Raw genomic sequence first — 25,021 nt, 5'->3', positions numbered from 1 at the left:
GGGTTTGGTTTGGGTCATGCTTCCAATCGTACAGTTTCAGCTCTCACAGTAACTCTAGACGTCGACTCCACCCTCTTCTCTCCTTGTCTTTAGTTTCTCCCTGGCAATTATTTTCTTTTACTGAACAACATTGTTAAGAAGCATGCAGAACGCCACAATGATCATTCCTGAGGCACCTGTACATTCATCCTTCAGAGAACTCAAAAAACATAATGAGAATCAAAGTGCAATATGTAAACACTAACAATTATACAACAGTTACATCAGAAGTATTCGGAACTTACCAGATTCCACGAAGTGAAGAACAATGATCACCAAGATACAAGGAGAAATGTGTGTGTCCGTCAGAACACAGCAAGACTCTCCACAGTCAGCCCATTCAACAGAAAACCCACTCACCTCAAATGATTGCTTGGGGAGATTGAAATCTAAGGCCCTACATGTCTGAACAGTACCCACGTCCTCTTCAACGCTCAGGGAGAAGAGAGCGGTTTTATTGCAGACGTACCAGTGCGGCTTCCTGCCAACTTCCCTGGACGCTACAGGCTTCCTTGTGTGCCTCAGAATTCCTCACCCCCAGAGTTGACACCTGTCGGCACCCTTGTTCTCTCCTCTATTTTCGGGCACAGGCATGACTACTATCTTCTTTATCACTAAAGCTGTAATGTATTTCGTTTGCTCTTACAGCTTTAAGCCTCAAACCTTGGTAGCAGAACAATATACTTCATTCCAAAATACGCAAACGAATAGTGTAAGGAACTGGGCTATTATTTGTGTAACAACAACAACAAAAAAGAGAGGTAACTCTACTGCTTGTAAACAAATAGTCATAAAGGTTCACTTTCCATTAGTTAGGCAACTAATAAGTACCTACTCTGGAGCCCTGGTGATGCAGTAGGTTAAGAGTGTGGCTGCTAACCAAAAGGTCGGCAGTTCAGATCCATCAGCCCCTCCTTAGAAATCCTATAGGGCAGTTCTGTTCTGTCCTATAAGGTTGCTATTAGTCAGAACTGACTCCACGGCAATGTTTTTTTTTTCAACCCCAAATTGGATCCATGTATATAATTCCATCGTTTCACATCATATAGTGTGTTAAGTCTTGAGAGCCAGGCGTGCAAACCTCTAGGCACAGGTCATGGTCTACCTGTGAACTTGTAAAAATGCTTATCCACCAATGGGTAGGGTGCCTCCAAGCTGCCATCTTGGTTACCCATAAGGCTGGCCTCTAACCCTTCCTGTTTATTCTTTCAGCTGCCTGCCGGGAACAGTCAACATTTGGGGATAAGACCAAAATCAAGAAGGAAGCAATTCCAGGGGAGTGTAAGCAACACAGTATGTGGATCCCAACAGTCCTCATCGCCAAGGCGGCCAGTACATCACCTAGCACATGAAGAGATATCCAATACCGTATTTTTACACAAATAATAAAACACCTGCTATGTTTGTTTGCCAACCACTCCCTCCCCACACGAGGTATTTTTCATAAGCACGCTATGCTAATTTTTTTTTTTGTTTTACAGAAATATGTTTAAAAAATTGTCACAGTGGTGCTTACAAAAACACTGGGGGGAGGGGGAGCAGTTGACAAACAAATACAGAAGGCATGCGTTACTTGCATAAAAATATGGTAAATATTCACTGAATTAGTGAAATCAAAAATAACACACTTCACACTTCAGTGATTTGGTACATGTATTCTTAGAATATGCATATGCACAAATGAGTGTGCCCATACCTACGCCATGCCATTACCGACGTATGTCTGCATTCATTCAATCAAACACTTCCTGGTTACTAACACTATGGACATTGCATTGTCCCAGAGGCTGTGGATACTAAGCCAAATATAACACTGCCTGACCTCAAAGAGCTTATCTAGTTTACTTCCAGAGTTACTTGCAGCCCTACTTATAACTTCAGCATTAAAATTTGCCATCTGCCTTTTTTTTTTTTCAGAAAGCACAGGGGTCTCAAGCAACAGTCTCCTACGGTTGACACAACTGTCTTCTATACTTTTGTCCATTATGACAAGACACACCACAGAGTAACTGGCATGGAGTTGTACAATGTTCCTTCTAAATCTTGAACTAAGACTATTATCTCCATAGAGATTCTGGGCCCAATGATGATACACTCATTCAACTCTCTGTTAAGTACAAGTAATTCCCAGGAAGAAAAGCAGCTTGTCAAACTGACCTGCTGAACATCCTGCTGGAAGACACACAGCTGCAGCCGCTGGTGGAGCCGGACCTTACGGTGCTGCCAGATGTTTTCCAGCTGCCGCTGGTGGTGTAGCACCTCGTGGATGACATCGAGAACATGATGCACGGCCTTGGAGTAGTTGGCAGAGGCCGTCAAGGAGTCGGAGCTGCCGGGTGTCAAGGGTCGCTGAAGCTTGTCAAGGAGGGACTTCCCATCTTGGCTCACCTGCCCAACAAAGGAGTTTAGCAATTAGCCAAGGTTTGCAGCTTTGTCCAGGTTACGTGGCAGATTCTGTTCAGATGCACACACGTGCACACCCATGCATTCACACACATACACATACATTCACAGATCACAGATACATTCCCAACTACATACATTTACATACACATACATATGCGTTCACAACCACATACATATATACACATAACCACACACATACATTCACATGCACACACATTCACAGATACACAAACATTCTCACACGCTCATATACACACACACACATTCCATAGTTTTACTCAAAGGCATATTTTATAAAATATTAAAAAAAAAAATTAAAACAAATCTATCAGTTATCCGATGACACCACAAAACCAAATTCTGCAAAATACTGTGTTAAACTAAAAGACTATTCGTTACCGTGAAACATGGACAAGGTCACTATCCCATTAAAACCCACTGCCACTGAGTCGATTCCAACTCACAGTGACCCTACAGGACAGAGGAGAACTGCCTCATAGGGTTTCCAAGGAGTGGCTGGTGGATTTGAACTGCCGACCTTTTGGTCAGCAGCCGAGCTCTTAACCACTGCACCACCAGGGCTCCAAGGTCACTATAGTAGATGCTATTCTCAATGACTAAACATACTATTTTGCCTTAAATGACATATATCAGCTCATATATGATGACATATAAAACTACACTGCTGGAATATCTGTAAGTTAACATTTTAAAGTAATAATTCTCTTTCAAAATATATGAGGATATAAGAACAGATCATCATAATGGGGCAAAATTCTAATGCTGAATCTTGAAAACCTGAATTTAAAAAAATCAATATTGAGCACTACGAAAAGAGTATGTACTTAAATTTTTTGACATAATTGGATAGCAATTTTACTTCACAAAATACAAAGTAAAAAAAAAATAAAAATAAGATTTAAATAACACGGAAAACATGGCATTCTGCTTTATTTGGTGCATTAACTTTAAAAAAGTAATTTTAATTAAAATGCCATTATTTTCTAAAACATATTTCAGTGCTATATTATGGCAGTTAATTATCAAACTATAATTAAATGAAAGCAGTCAGACTAATAACAGAAATAAGAAAAGGTGAGGGTGGAACATGGAAAGAAAGCATGATGTATTTTTTCATATTCGTAACTGATTCTTAAGATTTATGAATTACAATGTCAGATACGGTAGAAAAATTATAACCGGATTAGACAATACAAAGACCATGTGCCACATAAAATAACAGGCTGTGTAGTGTAGGGGGGTTCTTAACGAAGTCTTCTTCACCATGTTCTTCCTGCCTGGATACTTCAGAATCTGAAAACTTCCTTGGGTTTCTTCTTAAGGGAGGAGGCTTTCTAACAGATACAAATACAGTTCAGAGGTAAACCCTTAGGATAGAGAGGAAAATAAAGGGAGTGGGTGAATGGACAAGCTAACAGGTGGCAAGTGAGAGGATTATGGAATTTCCTGATCTCTTACTCTAATCTGCTTATAACTTTAAATTGTGCTGGAACGTAACATGTTTATCTTTCAATACCTGAATTTGAGATCTGTGTTACAAGTGCTAACCATACCTTATGAAAGCAAGCTTAAGCCTTTCTGGCTGAAAATTTACGTTATACATCATGATGGCTAAACTTAAGAGGAAACAAGCTAAGTTGATATAACCAAAGATAACACGGTAAAATAGAACCAAGTCAACCACTGAGTTACTGTCAAAAACAAAACAAAACCCTGTAGCCATTGAGTCAGTTCTGACTCATAGCAATCTGGGTGGCACAAATGGTTTGCATCTGACCACTAACCTAAAGGCTGTTGGTTCAAACCCACCCAGCACTGTGGAAGAAAGGCCTGGAGATCTGCTTCTATAAAGATTACAGCCAAGAAAACCCCATGGAGCAGTTCTACTCCATAACACATGAGGTCGCCATGAGAGTTAGTGTTAGGCATGTGTTAAAACAGAAATAGTGGAATGTTAAGAGTCTTCGATAGCAGGGGTTCTCAGCTGCCCCTGAAGTCACTGAAATATACCTGGGCATTTCTTGAGGCTCACAATGATGCTGTGGAGGAGGGTACAGTGACTGACTGTGGCAGAGGGACTTATTGTGAAGGATTTCAGAAAAGAAAAATCCGCTGCTGTCGAGCCAATTCTGACTAACAGAGACCCTGTAGGACAGAGTAGAACTGACCTACAGGGTTTTCAAGGAGCACCTGGTAGATTCGAACTGCGAACCTTTTGGTTAGGAGCTGAGCTCTTAACCACTACGCCACCAGGGATGGATTGAGAGAGGCTCAGTATCCTGAAAGGTGCAGGGCAGTACCACATAATGAAGAACTATCCTCCTTCTCTGTAATTACTGGAGCTAGGTTCTATTTAACATAATAAATGCAAAGTTTTAGTTTGGTTTTGTTTTTTGCCTAGTTCCAACATACACTAATTTTTTCCAGGAATGCAATTACCACGTTAATCAAGGGAAGGCAGTGCTGGGTTTTCTTTCTTTGGCCAGCCAATGTATATTTAACTTTTTTTTCTTCCAATGCAGTTGTACTTAGGCATTTTATATACTGAAATACATTGTTATAGATCACTTTTCTTTTGTTTCTAATTTATACTGTTGTTTATGTATAATTTATACACATAGGTCTTAGTTATCTAGTGCTGCTATAACAGAAATACCACAAGGGAATGGCTTTAACAAAGAGAAACTTATTTTCTCACAGTCTAGGAGACTAGAAATCTGCATTCAGGGTGCCAGCTCCAGGGGAAGGCATTCTTTGTCACTCTGGGGGAAGGTACTTGTCATCAGTCTTCCCCTGGTCTAGGAACTTCTCAGATCAGGGACTCTGGGTCCAAAGGACTCAGTTTGTTCCTGGCACTATTTTCTTGGTGGTAGGAGGTCCCTTTCCTCTCTGCTCAATTCTCTCTTTATATCTCAAAAGAAATTGACTCAACATAGAACCTAATCCTGTAGATTAGGTCCTGCTTCATTAACATAACTGCCTCTAATCCTGCCTCATTAACATCATAGAGTTTAGGATTTACAACACATAGGAAAATCACATCAGATCACATAACAGTGGACAACCACACAATACTGGGAATCATGGCCTAGCCAAGATGACAGACATTTTAGAGGAACACAGTTCAATCCATAACAACACATAAATTCTACGGAAAGGTAGATGAAATTCTCTACACATTTTATTTCAGGATAGTAAAGCACGCATTATAAAATTTCTGTTACAAAATGGGATGCTGCATCTCTTAGGACTAAGTAGGAATCACTGCTCCCAGTCAAGTCGTTCACATTGTGCAGAGCCAGGAAAGAATTCCTTACATTTCCTGGGTGTCATGGATTGAACTGTGTCCCCAAAAACTGTGTGTCAACTTGGCTAGTCCATGATTCCCAGTATTGTGTGACTGTCCACCATTTTGTCATCTGATGTAATTTTTCTACATGTTGTAAATCCTACCTCTACAATGTTAATGGCAGTTACGTTAATGAGGCAAAACTCAATCTACAAGATTAGGTTGTGTCTTAAGCCAATCTCTTTTGAGATAGAAAAGAGAGAAGCCAGCAGAGAGACGGGGGGCCTCATACCACCAAGAAAAGCAGCGCCGGGAGCAGAGTGTATCCTTTGGACCCAGGGTCCCTGTGCAGAGAAGCTCCTAGACCAGGGGAAGATTGATGATAAGGATCTTTCTCCAGAGCCGACAGACAGAGAAAGCCTTCCCCTGGAGCTCGCACTATGAATTTGGACTTCTAGGCTCCTAGACTGTGAGAGAATAAATTTCTCTTGTTAAAGGCATTCACTTGTGGTATTTCTATTATAGCAGCACTAGATAACTAAGGCAATGGGTTTTACTCATTATAACACACATAAGTCAGGAAACGTACATTAGGACATACAAATTGGCAAGCATGCATCAGAGGGATGCAGATCAGAAGGTGTGGCAGAAAGTGACAGCTGCCTCCTCAAAGTCTACTCAGCCTCCTTGATAATCAAACCACTACAGACAGGAATAGCAATACCCTGGCTATAATACTATATTTCCCAGCCTCGCTGAGACACATAAGTGGCCAATATACAGAAGTGCAAAGTGTTGCACAGGGCTTCCAGGAAAGCTGCTAAGGGGGCTGAGTAAGTTGGAAGGTACACTCTTTTCCTCTTGTCCCTTACTCCTCCCTGCTGCCAAGAACTTGGATAAGATGGCTGGAGCTCCAGCAGCTATCGCTGAGCCTGAGGCAACCTTAAAGACAGCAGCCATCCACTAAAAAAGGTAAAACAGAAAGACAGAGGGATCCAGAGACCCTCATATTAACAGAGCCAACACACCAGCTGTGGAATGACAGCCCTTGGACTTCTTTTAGATTGGAGGATAGCACTCTATCTATATTCTATATATTCTACTATTCAGAATGGAATGTCTTTATAAGTAATTATTATGTGAAAAGATATGCTAGATTTTTATGAAGCCTACTGTCCTATTGCATAAAAATACAGATTTTTGAAATGGTACAAATAACCAGAAGAAGATATTATACAGTACATAGCAACCAAATAATTCATATAAAATTTAAGTGCTATAAGTAAGTTTATGGTATGTAATATAGTTCTGGTTTTTTTTAACTAGAGAACCAAGCAAAAGCATTTACTTAAGTTTTATGTTTCTAGCTTCCAAGTATTCAAACCCTATTCCACAAAGGGACAGTGGCTGTAAAAACAACAAGAAACTCTTTTTTAATCAAAGAGCGGGACTTGTCTTCTATAATCTTTTTTTCAGATTCAGCTCTTTGTATCCCCCTTGGGCTACCATGTTCAGGGACCTGAAGGGCAATGAAAGTTATACTTTACAAAGATCAACCTTTTATAAGTGTATGAACTAATATGCTTTAACACCCAAATGAGTCAAGAGAAATGCGAGTACTAACAAAAGCAAAAAAAAGGAACAACCAAAATGATTAAAGTTTAAAACTGTTACCATATCAAAGGTATGTTTGGTCCTCATATTTAAGATGAAACTTAACTGTTTAAAATCTCAAACAATGGTCCAGTTCTTGAATATTTACTTTTAATCCAAAACGCACATAAGATTTGTACGTGGATTTCTGCATGGCACCATAAAAAAAGTTCCAACCAACTTCACAGAGACTTGCCTATTCTGATTTCTGCACTTGGATCTCTACATTTCCCATGAAAACCGATCAGAGCTAAGAGTCTCCAGCAGCAATATTCTTCACTTGCCCAAATAAGAGCGTTGCTCTGATGTAAGGAAAGAAAACAGCATCTGGAGATTACTGTTCAATGTTGCAAAGCAGCAACCACTAAAAGACCAAATATGACGTGGATATGCAATGAGACCAAATGTGGCGTTTCAGATTGAAACGTACTAGGGAATAACAAGTAACAAAAATAGGCAAAACACACAAAATGCTTAGAGGAATGGTTAGAAACGACCACACTAAGCCTGTTGTAAAGAAAGGGCAGTCGGTCCTTCTTCAAGACTTGTATGAATGAATTTCCCTGTTTTCACCAACTCAAAGCTAACGTTATCATTTCGATTCTTTTGCAGGATTGGCTCGCCACGGCCTGCAGAGCTCAGATCTTGCCAAGCCTGGAAATGGTTTCAGAGTACCACTCTCCTCTCCCACTCTTGTGAAATGATTCTCATAGTCAGGATCAAATGAAGGAGGAAAGAGTGAAGAAGAGTTCACGTGGGATGGCTGAGTTTACTTGGTAGCCAGACTTGACACTCCTGAGCCAAGCATGTGAGTATGCTGCCCTTGAGTGAGGAGGTCAAGCCTGTCTTCAGACAGCTACACTAGGGAGTTCCCACCAATAGCACAGCCAGTGACCTTCTGAGAGGTCATATATCAGCAGAGATATTTTCCCATGTCCCCCTGAGGACCCTCAATAGTCCAGGCAACGTCCTTGCCTTCAGATTTGTTGGTTCCCCTCTGAAACGATGGTGCTTCTCTAGGCAACGTTCTTAGAATAGCCTTCAAATATTGATTTCCATTGCTTTCAGCTATTCAGGTTCTTACTCAAAACCAGATCAATCTAAATCTGTTTGACGCTCTGACACATTTACCTGGGATTATCAGAAGGATAATCCCACTAGTGGAGCACCCAGCTAGTGGGAGCCAGGTGTGTGCACACGGCACACATGTTCTTCTGCAGAGATTCCACTTGGACTTGACTCCCTTCGCTCCTATGTTTCAAGTTGCAGAGTGTTGGGGTCAAGAGAAAACAATCGTCGGCTCTGATGCTGTGCCAAAAGCAAGTATAGCACTCTGCAGATGTATGGCAATGCTGCAATACTTAACCAGGTTTTAAAATCACTGCTTTATAAAAGCAACTGTATCAAGGTAACTGAGCTTCCATTCACACCACTGACCTATGAGTTTAGTACGTTTAGTATTGAGGTGACTCATTTTGCTCTGTTTTTCTCTTATGCTTATAATGCTAATGACATTATCACCCATTTCTCTAGTGCCTTTAAAAACAGCTTGACAGGCTTCTTGGACAGCAAATCAGTCACTTTACGAGGCCCTGTGAGGCGTGCACTAAGTCAGCACATTTTTTTTTAATTGAGAACCTGATGCAGAAAGAAACCCCTGAAGTCACTGGAGCTTAAACCCATTAACCCACTGCCATCAAGTCAATTCTGACTCATAGCGATCCTACAGGACAGAGTAGAACTGCCTCACAGGATTTCCAAGGAGCAGCTGGTGGACTCGAACTGCCGACTTTTTGGTTGGCAGTCAAGCTCTTAACCACTGCACCACCAGGGCTCCCATAGGAGCTCAGTGCAGACCAAAGCTGAGGCAGTGCTTCCCCCTTCTCTGGCCCACGGCTGCGGGGGCCAGCCAAGACCCTCCAGCTCGCGCCTGGACGCTTGCTGCAGCTTCCCCGCCCCGCCCCGAGTCCTGACACTTGGTGTTTCCCCTTCCAAGAGGACGTGGGCATCCTCAGATAAAAATCACTTTTATGCATTTGGTTTGTTGAGCAATCTATTTCTGTAGATGAGTTTGCTTGCTTAAAATGCTATTTTAAAAAAAAAAAAGACTGTTCTACATGCTGTTTCTAAAACCAGAGCTTATTCCAGACTTGCAGACTGCTTCACTCTCCTGTGATCAAATACACCCAACGATACTAGCCCAAACCTGGCGAGCTGAAGCATGCCAGTGTTTACGAGCTCAGGTATACTCCTGTTGCTAAAACACAGGCAGCAGCACCATGGGACAGGTCCAATTAAAACCGAGCAAAGCAGGTGTTTATGCTTTAAAAAAATGCTGGCAAGGTTTCCCACAACAAACTATGTCATCAGGGACTAGAACCTAAAGACACTGTTAAAAACAAACAAACAAAAAACAATTGTGAAAGGAAAAAACGAAGGGGGGAAGGAGGGGGGAGGGAAGAAAGGGAGGGGGAAGGAAGGGCAGGGAGGGAGGGAAGAAGGAGGGAAAGAGGAAGGGAGGGAAAGAAGAAAGAAAAGCGCTGCTTACAAACATTCCTAGCTCTAACCCACCGGGTATCCAGCTGGTAGTCGCATTCAGCTCCATGTGAGCACACAGCAGGGGCTCAGTACCTATCTGAGGAAGGATCAGCTACGCAGCAGATCCACACCTCATTAGAACAGGGGAAGAAGGTGTTTCCACGTGTGGTCTGCACACCACCTGTACTGGAATCACCAGATGATTGTTGTCGTGTGCCACTAAGTCAATTCCGACTCACAGCGACCCTACGTGACAGAGTAGAACTGCCCCGTAGGGTTTCCTAGGCTGTAATCTTGATAGGAGCAGATCATCAGGTCTTTTCTCCCGCAGAGCCGCTGGGCTGGTTCAAACTACCCACCTTTCGGTTAGCAGCTGAGCACTTAACCACTGCATCACCAGGGCTCCTTAATGGATTACTAGGGAAAACTATTTAAAATGCAGATTCACTACTTAGGGGTGGAGTAGGAGAATTTGCATTTTTAACCAGCACACTTAAGTTTCAAAACCACTGATGTAGGGAGAAAAACCACTCATGAGCACAAACACAGTCTGTCCCTTCCCATCTTCCCTTTCCCTCCCCTCCTGAAATGAAGAAAATGGTGCCCAGTGTCCAAGGAAGAGGGGTGGTGAAGGGGTGGTGGGCATGGAGAAGCCAGCTAGAAGGGCTGGGAGACTGATAACACTGAGCAAAGACATAAATTAATTGAGAAAATAAGTTAGTATATTAAGGATAATGGGAGCCAGATTTTTTGCTATCTGAGAAGGAATTTATAAACATGGAAAGGGGAAGACTGGAAAGAACCTTGAGGTATTGGATTGGAAATGAAAGTACCAGTATGAACTCACAGGATTTGAAAATGCATATGCACACAGAGAAATAGTTTTAGGATGTATGTGTATATGTAGATAGGTACATAGAGTACATAAACACGTTTCCTGACTTTGTCTGCTCCAAGAGCCTAGGAGCATTAACACCGCACAAGCAAACAAGCAATCCAAACACCCAGATCTTAGCTTCTAAGTACCATACAACAGTACAAGGAGCCAGGACTCCTTGGTGAGATGGGAAATATGGCTGATCCCACATGTGAGGCGAGGAAAATACAAGATGCGCCTGGAGCATCTTGTTATGCCAGAAAGTAAGGAAGTGCCCAATTAATGATGGAGACATGGTAGAAAGACACAGAAGCCAACCACTGCGACTGCTCTGACTGGGATTACAACAGAGGGTCTCAGACAGAGTGGGAGAAAAACGTAGAACAAACCATCAATTCACAAAAAAGAACAGACTTACTGGTCTGACAGAGACTGGAGGAACCCCTAAGACTATGGCCCCCAGACATCCTTCTAACTCAGACCTGAAGCCACTCCCGAAGTTCACCTTTCAGTCAAAGACTGGACAGGCCTATATGACAAACAATAACACACATGTGGAATGTGCTTCTTAGATCAATCAAGCATACAAAATCAAATGGGCAACATCAGCCCAGGAACAAAGACAAGAAGGTGGCAGGGGACAGGAAAACTGGACAAACGGACAAGATGAACCCAGAGTGAAAAGGGAAAGGGGAAGGGGAAAGTGCTGACACAATGCGGGACTGCAGCCAATGCCATGAAACAATTTGTGTATAAATTTTTTTTTTTTAATTGTACTTTAGGTGAAGGTTTACGGAACAAATAGTTTCTCATTAAACGGTCAGTACACATATTGTTTTATGACATTGGTTAACAACCCCACAACATGTCAACACTCTCCCTTCTTGACCTTGGAGGACATTTTTTTTTGTTTTTTGGTGAAATTATACATAGCCAAAGATATACCATTTCAAAAATTTCTACATGTACAATTCAGTGACATCTTCCAGTTGTGCTGCTATTTTCACTTTAGATGAAGGTTTACGGAACAAAACAGTTTCTCATTAAACACTTAGTATACATATTGCCCTATGACAATGGTTAAAAACCCCACTACATGTCAACACTGTCCCTACTCAACCTTTAGTTCCCTATCACTGGCTTTCCTGTCCCCTTCTGCCTTCTAGTCCTTGTCCCTGGACTGCTGTGCCTCATTAGTCCCACTTTGTTTTATAGGGCTGTCCAATCCCCGGCTGAAAGGTGAACCTCAGAGTGACTTCACCACTGAGCTAAAAGGGTGTCTGGGGGTCATACTTTCGGGGTTTCTCCAGTCTCCTTTAGGCCAGTAAATCTGGTCTTTTTTTGTGTGTTAGAATTTTGTTCTACATCCTTCTCCAGCTCTGTCCAGGACCCTCTATTGTGATCCCGGTCAGAGCAGTCAGTGGTGGTAGCCAGGCACCATCTAGCTGTACTGGACTCAGTGTCGGGGAGGCCTTGGTAGCTGTGGTCCATTAGTCCTTTGGACTAATCTTTTCCTTGTATCTTGTTCTCTTCATTCTCCCTTGCTCACAAAGGGGTGAGACCAGTGGAGTATCTTAGATGGCTGCTCACAGGCTTTTAAGACCCCAGATGCTACTCACCAAGGTAGAATGCAGAACACTGTCTTTATAAACTGTGTTATGCCAATTGAGCTAGATGTTCCCCGAGACCATGATCCCCACAGCCCTCCACCCAGCAATTCAGTCCCTCAGGGAGTTTGGATGTGTCTATGGAGCATCCATGACCTTTGTGTGTATAAATTTTTGAATGAGAAACTAATTTGCTCTGTAAACTTTCACCTAAATCACAATTTAAAAAAAAAAAAGACACAGAAACCAGATTGAAGGGGCTTCCACTGGCCAAATCTGGGTAATTTTGGCATCAAAATAATGAGAGCATTAGATTACAACCCACTGAATATAACAAGATTTCTTAAGTCCATACTGATATAAATAAATGGGGGCAGAGGGAAATAAAGCTGTTCTTTATGGTAGAAGGCAAACTAAGTACAGAAGGAATGATGGAAATAGATGATCATAGATAGCTTCATAGTGGTAGTTGAGACGGGCAGGAATTGTCAGTAGATGCTAAAGCCGGTGAGAGGAAGTCTGTTATGATGAACAGACTTTGGGGTTAGTTATATCAGAATATCTCCCCAGAAAATGCTAATCCAAGACCAATTTTTTAAATGGTGAGTTTACATTGGAGGAACCTGGCAAACAGTAACCAGACAAAGTGATCAAGGTTAACATCACCGGTGGTCAATGGGTCAGCTGTGTGTGGCCCTGACGTGGCTCACTGAGAAGACCCCAGCATGATTTCTGCAGCACACCTGCCCAGAACGCATGGCCTGAGTCAGGCCACGAGGAAAACCGGATAGACCCAGGAGGTTGAGGTCATCCTATAGAATGGAAGGCCTGCGTTCCTTAAGACTGCCAAGGACATGAACAGCAGGGAAAGACTAAAGAATGCTCCATTTTGAAGACCAACAGGATGTGACAACTAAATGATGTGCGTGTTGCTGGACAGCATGCTGGACCAAAAAGGAAGAAAGGCATTGCTGGAACAGCTGGGAAAATACACATGGGGTCTGTGGACTGGATGGTCATGTTGTATCAGTGTTCTCTTATTGACTGGAGAGAGAGGTGGGGAGAGAGAGAGGGCAGAGCAAATGAGGTCAAGTGTTAAAAACTGGGAAGTCCAAGTAAAGGGAATGGGGAGTTCTCTGTGCTATTCTCACCAACTTTTCTGTAGGCTTGAAACTACTGCAAAATTTTAAACTTTAAAAAGCCCAAAAGAAACGCGTTCTGTTCTGTTGAAAGTCCTGTCAGTTTAGGCAGTTCAAATTCCTGTCTCCTTGAGTTTATGGCTCAGATGTAAATGTGTTCTTAGGCTGAAAACTGTAGTTTAAGACCTCAGCTTGGAAAGCTGTTCATTTCCCATCAATTTATTTTAAATGATTAGTATCAACTTAAAATCGAATGAGATCACAACATAGATAAACTTAGGTTCCCATGTCAACACGCCTCACATTTTTATAGAAGGTAGTGGTAACAATTAGAGACTTCAGTACTTAGCTAGAAGGGCCAAGGGCAACAGGCAGTCTGGACTGGCCAGCTTGGCTGGAGGATCACACTGGTCAGGTCAAGTTAACCCTGATGGAAGTCATGTACTTTCTCCCTTGGTCCCATACGTGGAGACTGTAACCCCACGTCCGTCATTCATGGTATGAATGAGGGCTTTCTTTCCCACACTGGCCTGGCAAGGGCCCAAAAATGGTTGGATCCAAGCTGAACACTGCAATCAAAATGCAGCTCAATAGAAATCATCAATCCAAGCAGATGAGTGCTGGCCCCTTTATATGTAATGGATTATAGGGCCATTCACTTTCTATAGCATGGGTCGGAAATCAGACGATGCACAAAGATAGCAGACTAGGGAAAATAATTTAATGATTTCTGGAACTCACGTAATCCTAATCAATCAATGTTATAAAAAATTACAAATCTACACAACAAAATTTAAAAACTAAAAAAAAAAAAAAGATTAAAAAAATTACGAATCTGTTCGATTTTCAGTTTTACTATAAAAAAGGCTATCACTTACTCTAACAGTTTCTAAATAAACTAAATAACCAAATTAGCAAATAAACACTGGATATAAAATTAAGAAACATAATACAAAGTTGACTAATTTTTTATTTCCATCGGCAACAGGAAACAGTGCTAGAAAAAAGGAGGCACAGAGAAGGCTAAAGAAAGAAACATGTAAATATCACCTTCATGGGAAGATGGAGTCTGAGCACACTGTGAAGCAAATACAGCAGTACATGTCACACATCCACTTATCTCACCCGTGCGCACAAAGCGGTCGGGTAGCCTGGGTCCAAGGACAGCAGAGTGACAGCTGTCTGGTGAAGCACGACAAGATGTGTCAGACTGAAAACTTATGGCCAATCTCCTCCCTGTGACTTGCAGAAAAGAAGTACGGATATGGTTCGAATCAAGGAAGAGTTAGATTTAAATCCAGCAAATATTTATTGACTGCATCTTGTTACGTGCCCAGCAGTTCGCAAGGTGCTTACAAACATCTTCTTCCTGAAACCTCACAGGAATAATTCATATTAACCTACGATGTTTTTGTTGTTGTTCGTTGTCACCCAGTCGATTCTGTGCGTCAGAGTAGAACTGTGCTCCACAGGATCTTCAGGGCTGGGACCTTTCTGAAGCCTATTGCCAGGCCTTACTTCTGCGGTATCTCTGGGTGGGTTTGAACTGCCAATCTTTCGGTTAATACTCCAGGGCTTAACCATCTGTGCCACCCAGGGACTCCTACGATATTACAGATGCTTAATATTAACAGGGAATGGAGTAACCCTGCAGAAAAGTAAGCACACACCGAATTTGCTACCCATCCCCGCTCACTTCCAGGAACTTAACCGTTAGCATAAAGACAGACTGGTCTGAAGGGCCAGATCACCAAGATGTGGGCAAGGGTGACGCTCATCAGCGTATCTGTAGTCATCACCCTACCGTGGCCACCACACGCTGGGCACGTCATAACAGAGACAACGGAGAGTGGGGACTAAGAACTCGGCATCTGGAGCCACGCTGCCTCGGTGTGTATCCCCACATCTCCCCCGACCAATCCCTGTGCCTCAGTTTCCTCATTTGTAACAACAGGGACAAACATGCTACGTGCCTCCGGGTTGTTGTAACCATTTAGTAAGTTATGTAAAGTCCTAAGAACACTTCCTGGCACACGAAAAGGTGGTAGAAAATAAAAACAGGGGAGATGAAATAATTCATCCTAAAATAATAAAGAAAATTACACTTAGATTCTAAATCACATTGTAAATAGCTTTATATACTTGAGAAAACAGTGTGTGCTTTGTGAAAAGGCAACCTCAGAACATGAGGGGGCATTGAGGATTCCCTTTCCTACAAAGCTTCATTTAGGAGGATTAAGTCAAGTTTTGACTAGAGAGAACAGCACAGAAAATACTATTTCCTAAGCATATGGAGAGGAGTCCCTGGGGACCCAAACAGTAAAGTAATTGGCTGCTAACCAAAAGGTTGGAGGTTTGATGCACCCAGAGGTGCCTCAGAAGAAAGGCCTGGCAATCTACTGCCAAAAAAACCAGCCATTGAAAACCCTATGGTGTGCAGTTCTACTTTGACACCCATGGGTTGCCGCAAAACGGAACTGACTGATGGTACCTGGTGGTGTGGTGGTGAAGTACATGTAGACAAGACTGGAATCTAGGAGTTTCTTTTAGCAGATGAAAAAATAAGCATTCTAAAGGAAATCCACACATGTCACAGAGCCATGAGAAGTGTGCTCACTACCCACCATCCTGCTTTACCTGCTCCCCTACATACACACACACACACACACACACACACACACACACACACACACACACACACACAAATTCAAAATTTACAATTAAACTGCAATTTTACTTCAGAATCTATAGTTTTTCCGGGTTAGCCAAAACTTTGATTTTTCCAGTTTTTGGTACTATAATGCAAAAATTAAAGTAAAAACTTACAATTAAAGTAAAAACTGGCCACTTACCTCTGAATAAGCAAGAGTGATGTGCTCATATATCCCCTGGTGGTGATGAATGGCATCTTCCAGGTCCTGTAACTCTGAGGGAAGCTCAACCTCACCGCAGGCTTTGCACCAGGAATCCACGTTGCTCATGTACTTGGAAATTTAAAAAAAAAGGAAAGAAAAGATTACTTAAATCAATGGCAATTTTACTGAGAAGTGACTGTTTTTTAACATCATTCCGAAAATCAGGAGAGTTAAGAGAGAGTCTTAGACTATAACATGTTTCGAAGAGAAAATGATAGAAGACATCTTGCTTTGATTTTGGGGTTTTCTTAACTCATGAAACCAAATATTCACTTTAAAGAAATCCCTGATCAAAATTAATCTGCCAACAGCTTTTCTTTAACCCAAAGCTGCAAATCCTTTCTTTCCTGTTCAAAGTCAGGCTTACTACATTTGAATTTTAAAAGACAAGGCTGGGTGGAGGGCTAGAGACTATCTTGTGAACTGGTATCCATCCACCTCAGTAAAAGGGGAAGGGCGGGGTTCAATCATGTTAAGGTTAGCCAATGGTTGATCTTCTATATTTGTCCATCTTCTTCTCTTTAAGGGCTAAGGTGCACCTGACCCAAGCCATGGTATTTTCAATTGCCTCATATGCATATGAAAGATGGACAATGAGTAAGAATTGAAAACCCAACAAGAATTGATACATTTGAATTACGGTGTTGATGAAGAATACTGAATATACCATGGACTGCCAAAAGAACAAATCTATCTTGGAAGAAGTACAAACAGAATGTTCCTTAGAAGCGAGGATGGTGAAATTTCATCTCATGTACTCTGGACATGTTAGCAGGAAGGACCAGTCCCTGGAGCAGGACATCATGCTTGGTAATCTGGAGGGTCAGTGAAAAAGAGGAAGACTCTCAATGAGATGGACTGACACAGTGGCTGCAACAATGGGCTCAAACATAACAATGACTGTGGGGATGGCACAGGACCGGGCACTGTTTCGTCCCATTGTACACAGGGTCGCCAGAGTCAGAACCGACTCAACCTCACCTAACAATAACAACATCTCTTTACAATCCTTATTGTGCCTAGCTTCTTCAAGCAATTTACTTTTTCTGGAATCAAAGTGGTCTCCCTATATGCATACAGAATAACCGCTTAGAATAAACATTATGTTCAGATTTTGTTGAGTTTTTATTATTTTTAACATATAGTTGATTGTCCATCTCAAATGACATTAATGCATTTCCAGTCGTGAGTTAAGTGACGTCAAAGAGAAGAATTAAAAACAGACGTCTATCTTATTTTGATTTTAAGATTTTTTTTCTTACCCATGAAACCAAATACTAACTGTCAAAATTTCTGACTCAAAATTAATCCTACCAGCGGCTTTTCTTCTCCTCAAATTGCTAACCTTTTCTTTCCAGTTGGGAGCCAGCTTACATAATCTAAATTTTCAAAAGGTATTATGGCTACTGGTGGGTAGAGGGCCAGAGACTAGCTTGTGACCTGGTATCAGTTGATCTCAAGAAAAAGGGGAGGGAAGGGTTCAACCAATCCTGTTAAGATTAGCCAGTGTTTGATAGTCTGTTCTCCTCCCTCTGCTTCTCTTTGTATACCTCATTGTAACTAGTCTACTTCCAATTATTTGCTTTTTTTAGAATCAGAATGGTCTCCGTATATACACAGAGAATAACTGCTCAGAACAAATCTTATGTTCTGACTTGAGTTTTGATTTTTCAAATAGTGAGTTCTCAAACTTCCTCAAAGGGCTGATTCCTGACTCGGCCTCCAGAAGATACTGCTCAGGCAGGATGGGGCTGACCCAGGAACCAGTATTTTAAATGAGCTCCTGTGGGGACTCCATTGCCCAAGGTCTGGGGAGTGGCCCTGAGGCACAATGTCCCGCACTGTTTGTTTCGGGCATCCTAGTTAATTTTCCCGGCGCACATCTGAATCCACGTGTCTAGCTTCCCTTGTTGTTAGGTGCCGTCAAATTGGTTTCGACTCACAGTGACTCTACGTACAACAGAATGAAACACTGCCCAGTCCTGCGCCATCCTCACAATCGTTGCTGTGTTTGAGCCCATTGTTGCAGCCACTGTGTCAATCCATCTTGTTGAGGGTCTTCCTCTGTTTCGCTGACTCTCTACCTTACCAAGCATGACGTCCTTATCCAGGGACCGATTCCCCCTGATAACATATCCAGAATATGTGAGACACTAAAGTCTTGTCATCATGCAAACCTTAGAGCATGAAATCAGTTTGCAGGTCATCTGATGGCACCTGGTCTCTGAGGGCTTCAAACATGACTAAATCCAAAGCAAGTACAGGACAGTATTTTCATTACCCTCTTTATGGTGCCTTACTAATATTATCAAGAAAATAAAAGTGGTAATAAAATTACTTTATCCTTGTCCCTCTCATATGTTATATAAATGTGTATGTGTAAATAATTACTTAGGCATATTTCTTGGGTGAAACAGTCTATAATTTATAGTCTACAAATTAGGTCAGGATGGGTGATTCTGAGTATTCTTGATTTCTATTCTCTAACTTCTTCCATGAATGTATTTAATACCAATGAACAGATTACTGTAAACCCTTTTCAAATATGAATTGACTTAGGTTAACCATCATCATTAATAAATTATCAAGTCAAGTCAGTAATTAATTGCCCCTGGACAATGGCCAGGGCAAAACATCCAAAACAAAGAAGAGTAACAACATATTCTTCAGAAAAGGTTAAAATGTTTATAACAAGGTGAACACAAGTTTTAATTCTGTAATACTTCACAAACTAAAGAGCAGGAAGTGGCAGACTAATTACTGTATCAAAACAACTATTAAAATATACTTAACTCCAATATTTAAAACAACCAATAAAGAGAAACATTCAAGAAGTTTCATATATGTCTGTAACTCAAACTAAGGAACTTATAATTTATGGAAGTATCCTCAGAGGGCATGAATCACACTTATCTGAAAAAATGTAACCGAGTTCTAATTCCACAGGGAAGGACGGATTCTGTGCATCCAAATTCACTGAAAGGAGCCTAATGGTGAGATCAATCCTGGCCATGGTTTGGGGGACTTCTGTGCAAGCATCATTTTTCTATCATTTATTAGATGGCAATCTTAGAATCAAAAGTCAGGTAAGCTTTTCCCTGAATGGCTTTCTGAAAGGCTGAACACCCAAAGGGTCTGAACCCAATACCACAATCCCTATTCAGAGACCAACCCAAGGAAGATGATGTTAACAGGTATTCCATATATACGAGGAGTCCTATGGTCAAGTCTGGCATCAAAGTTCCACAGGTACCTACAGAACAGAATCTCGGAGAGCCTTTAACGTGAGGACGTGCGATGTGCATGAGGACAGCTAGCATGTCCATTTCCCAAACTCATACGTCTACTCCACTAGGCGCCTCCCCACCCCCACCACCTATACGCACCTATTACCATCTTGAGGAGTTGCTGGGTGGTGCAAATGGTTAATGAACTCGCTGCCAACCGAAAGGTTGGTAGTTCGAGTACACCCAGAGGCACCTGGGATGAAACTGGTGATCTACTTCTGAAAAATCAGCCATTGAAACAAAAATTCTATGGAGCACAGTTCTACTCGGACACACATGGGTTCATCATGAGTCGGAAGTGACTCGACAGCAACCAGTTTTTTGTTTTGTTTTTACGACCTTGAAAAATACAGCCTGGTATGGCAGCACAGGGAAACTACATCTAGTACACGGACTGACACTTGGTGGATGACAACAGAAGCTGGCTACGGCACTCTAAGACGACCACAGCAGCCAGTCCAGTGACTGAGCCTTTAAATGCTCAGTAGATCAAAACATGTGAACACAGCAGCTGGCTAGACTGTAAGGACAGAGAAGAGAAAGAACCAAATGCTACTCCATGAATTCAAACCCAGAGCCTGCTTCAGAACTGGGGACTCAGACGCTCAGCAGAACGGTGATTTTTTTTAAGTGCTATTGAATATACGATGAAAGCAGTCTGGGTCAGCCAGTTTGCAAAACTGAGGAAAGCAGATGAGAAAAGCATGTTTAACATATAAAGCTTCAAAAGGAGACTTGAATAATCAATTAGCACATTTATGCTCATAAGCATCTATTCTACTACTCTCCATCTGCTGACAGTGGGGCCTCCAATCTGGGCACGTTCAGCTATCCTGCTTGCTCTGCCTCCCACCACCCCTCATCCAGATCCTTGCAGCCAGTGGATGTCACGCCCACCCATCTTTCGGCCCCCTACTCCCGATGGAGCATCTGCTGAGCACAGGTGGCTAGCCCGATTTAGGAGACAAAGGGTCGAAATTTCCTAGAATGTGAACTTTTAAAATAGCGACTTAAAAAGATTTTTCTCTTCTTTGAAAAACTGCAGTTAGAAACTGAAGACTGGTTTAAACTATATACGTCCATTTGGGCAATGTCCGACTGCATATATGTATGTCCATGGTCCCGTAAGGTTATAAGAGAGTTCAAAACATCCCAATCAGAGAATGGGATGTAGTAGGATTTAGGCATGTCACACTCTACAATCAAGACAATCCTCAAAAACAAAGAAAAAATTATCCAAGCTGTTAAAGGATCGGCTCCAATGAAAACCACAAAGTAATGAAAATGTGAGAGGGACCTGTATCAGATACGGAGAAATCGCTAATGACATGGATTGAGGACCAAACACAAAAGCAAATCCCTCTCAGCACGCTGAAGATCACTGCTAAGGCATGAAGCTTATTCAAGATGCTTAAAGAAACAGCAGGACCAGACTAGGATACTGAGTTCAGTGCTAGCTCTGGGTGGTTCAGGCACTTCAAACATTCTTTGCTGCGTAATGTGCAAGTGCGTGATGAGTCTGGGAGTGCTGATGTGAGGGCAGCAGAAGAATTTGCTGAAACCTTAGATAAACTAATTATACAGGAGGTTATCTGCCCCAGCAATTTTTTAATATGGACAAAACCTCTTTATTCTGGAAGCAAATGCTGAAAGGCCCTTCATCCATAATATGGTGTTCGCACAATGTCCAAATTAACATCCTATTTCACAGAATGTACCCTGGGTGTTAAGCGACACATCACTATATATATAAATGTGTGTATATACGTGTGTATACGCATATGCATAGATACGTGTGTATGTGTGTACGTATACGTGTGTGTGTGTGTGTGTGTGTGTGTGTGTGTGTGTATACACATACACACACATATACATGCACTATAAATGTATTCAGGAATTCCTGGGTAGTACAAATAATTAAAATGCTCAGCGGCTAACGGAAAGGTTGGAGGTACAAGTCCACCCAAAGGCACCTCAGAAGAAAAGCCTGGTGACCTAATTCCAAAAAATCAGCCACTGGAAGTCCTATGGAGCATAGTTTTATTCTGACATACATGCGGATGCCATGAGTTGGTGTCAACTCAACAGCAACTGGTTTTATAAATAAACTCAAACTTCTGAGTTCTCTTATTATTTTTAGCTTCCTCGTGTTTTTGTCATTATTTCTAGAAAATATTAGTCTGTTTTTCATTCTTATTTCATCTTTTCCACTCCCTAAGAAGAGTATTAAGGAACCCTAGAGGCACAGGGGAGCCCTAGTGGCGTAGTGGTTAAGAGCTCAGATGCTAACCAAAAGGTCAGCAGTTCGAATACACCAGTCCCTCCTTGGAAACCCTGAGGCAGTTCTACTCTGTCCTATAGGGTCGCTATGAGTTGGAATCAACTCAATGGCAACACATTTGTATTTTTTTTTTTGTTGTTTGTTTGGAGGCAGAGTGGTCAAGCACTCAGCCGCAAACCAACAGGTCGGCGGTTCAAATTCACCAGTGGCTCTGTGGGATAAAGAGCCAGTGATCCGCTCCCATAAAGATTACAGCCTAGGAAACCCTATGGGGCAGTCCTACTCTGTCCTACAGTGTCACCAGGAGTTGGAATATACTCGACGGCAATGGGTGAGGTTAAAGAAGAGGATTAGCCAACACACTCCCTTCCCATCCCTTCTGGGGAGATGTGCTCTGTCCTCTGTCAGCTGCCCTGGGAAATCACAGGAGGATAAAACATTTCCACTTGTGATATCCAGCTCTGACAGCTCCACGGAAAGCTCGAGGAGACGGCTTCAGTTTGAACCAAAATACGGCAATGACACCACAAGTACCTTAAGCCTCTTTTCATCAACACCCTTTTCGTATTACTATACACATACATTTTTATCCTAACTCCTCTTCAGGTTCATGAGAATTCTTGTTCTTGTCTGCTTTACCACAAGCCAAGAATTGGGCCCATGCTTTTAACAAAAGCTTTCAGTAAGAAGTAGATACATTAAGTGAAATAAACTTAAAATGGTAACAGTTCACGTGCATTATTTGCCTTAGAAACTCAAAACGGTATACTGAGGAGTATTCTTATTTTCCCCTGAATTTCAAACTAGACTTATGACAAAATATTCTAAATGAGAGCTATCATCTACAAGTCATGTTTACAGTAAATTTTACTTCTAAGATTTTTTATGAAGAGTGGAATTTTGTAAGAATATTCATCGCTTTGCCTGCGGAGCAGTATGTTATGATGTCAGGAGTGGTGACAGACCTCCATGGAAGGCCCAGCCCAGGAAACATGAGCAAATCCCTGTCCGTGTGGAAAACAAGGATAACAGTGCCACCGCTCCTGTCTGCTTCACTGGCTGATTGATTGAAGGTTACAATGTGATTTTTTGATAAAAAAGCTTGTAAATTTCAAGAACTATACAAATACTGGTTGTTACTTTACTTTTGACTATTATCAAATTATTGAGGCCCTTAAAGTAACAGATAAAATGAGGTGATCAGATTTATCGTTTACGCTAAAGGTAAGTTAAACCTCTATGGGCACTGTCAAATAGAATTTTCTCAGTGATGAAAGGCTGTGTGTCTGCACCATTTAATATAGCAGTCATTCACCACATGTGGCTATTGAGCACCTGAAATACGGATGGCATGTGTAAGGAACTGCATTTTAATTTAATCCTACTTTTAAAAAATATTTTATTACTTTATTAATAAAATAATAATCAATTTTATTTTTTGTTAAGTAAATTCAATAGCCACATGTGGCGAATGGCTACCATCTTGGACAATGCATCTCTAGATCACTTTTTTTTAACAGTGAAAATGGGAAATTTTAAGGTGTAGTAAAATTAAGTCACATTAATTCTTTGTTTTATAAAAATGCAATTCCAGTAACATTTGCAAGTGGAAGCTTATAAGAAGATTGTTCCATGGATATACTACCATGACCAGGAAAAAAAAAAAAAGACAGCTGGAGCCCCTAGATAATGCTTACTGGTAAAATCACTACCATTGTGACATGTCCCCATATTTACAAACTGGAATTCAAATTCCATACCTACATTAGAGATGAGGACATGAGAGACAATGCTGGAGACATCTCTGGAAAGTATAACACGTATGAAATATCATTCTCATCTGGCTTTAACCACAAGATGTATGTTAATAAACCATATGCAAATACCAACAGGAGAAGACCCACAAAAACAAGAATGTGGCCAGGCAGCTCAATGCGCACATCTCCGGGGCAGGAAGCTGGGACTGTGACAACAGAGAAGGCCGCTTCAGTTAATAAGCCCATTAGCCACTGCAGGTAACATATTAGAGCCTTGTGTCCCCCTTATCAGATTTAAATTTTTAATGAAAACTCTGGATGTGGTTCAAAGGGGAGGTTACGGTAGAAACTTATTACACCCACATTTCTGTCCTTTCCCTGCTGAGCTTATGACAACAGCTTAAGAATAAATAAAGCATTTCAAGTAGAGAACAAAGCTGACCTACCCCTGTGACTCCCTCCTGGGAAGGGGAAAACCGCTTTAGTAGATGCGATCTTTTCCATGCATCAGACTTTCAAGGAACTTACTTTTTGTTCAGAGACAGGAGAACACACAGCACATTGTATCTGAGAGGAAGGAGCCACTTTCTGAAGACGCCCTACTGTCCCATCGTATGTTTCGGTTCCCTGGGAGCAGGCCTCATTCTCAAAACAAGGACCATAACAGATTCCGACACCTTCACCAGGTTACTCTGTCCCTAAGCTCATATACGGCTTCTTCTCTGGCCACTTCACGTGCAGTTATAATTTACACAGGACCCCACAAAATCCTATTTAATAATGCATTTGTATAGTTTTGTTTCCTTCAAACCATAAATTACAGCCATTCATTTTATCCAGATAAAAACACCCAGGCTCTTCCAACTCTGCTGTGTGTTAGAAATTGTTGATAATAAAACACTGGGGAGAAACGCCCATGGTATCCACATTTCTAGATTATTTTCAGGCAAGTCAAAGCAGCAATTAATCCTCTTGGTTTATTTATAATTCTGAATTCCGCCGTATTCTGAAAGAGATTTCTCCTATGAGTTATGCTTCAGACTATCTGTCACTTGTCCGAACAGCTCATCCTGCTTCTAATATATTCATACCATCTTCAGGTTCTTTCTGGGTGCCCACTACCAATTTACACACTTCCTGGTTCCATGGGGTTGCCATATTCCATACTATACTGCCATTAAAGCTAACAGACACATACGGACCATATAGCTC

The 25,021-nt window shown here is 41.6% G+C and overlaps 1 protein-coding gene across 1 annotated transcript in view; it reads right to left on the bottom strand.

Moving 5' to 3' along the window:
- Window positions 1–25,021, bottom strand: part of TRIO (trio Rho guanine nucleotide exchange factor) — a 285,006-nt gene that overhangs the window by 229,439 nt on the left and 30,546 nt on the right. Inside the window, exons 7-8 of the mRNA XM_023738420.1 lie at window positions 16,422–16,553; window positions 2,039–2,427 (exon numbers count right to left, since the gene is read on the bottom strand). Coding sequence (XP_023594188.1) covers window positions 2,039–2,427; window positions 16,422–16,553 — 521 coding nt within the window. The remainder of the gene's footprint in view (window positions 1–2,038; window positions 2,428–16,421; window positions 16,554–25,021) is intronic.

The sequence above is a fragment of the Trichechus manatus genome, unplaced genomic scaffold (genome assembly GCF_000243295.1).
Source record: "Trichechus manatus latirostris isolate Lorelei unplaced genomic scaffold, TriManLat1.0 scaffold00116, whole genome shotgun sequence".
Classification (NCBI taxonomy): Eukaryota; Metazoa; Chordata; class Mammalia; order Sirenia; family Trichechidae; genus Trichechus; species Trichechus manatus.
Note: the sequence above shows the minus strand (reverse complement) of the source record. Positions and strands in the feature narration are given on the sequence as shown.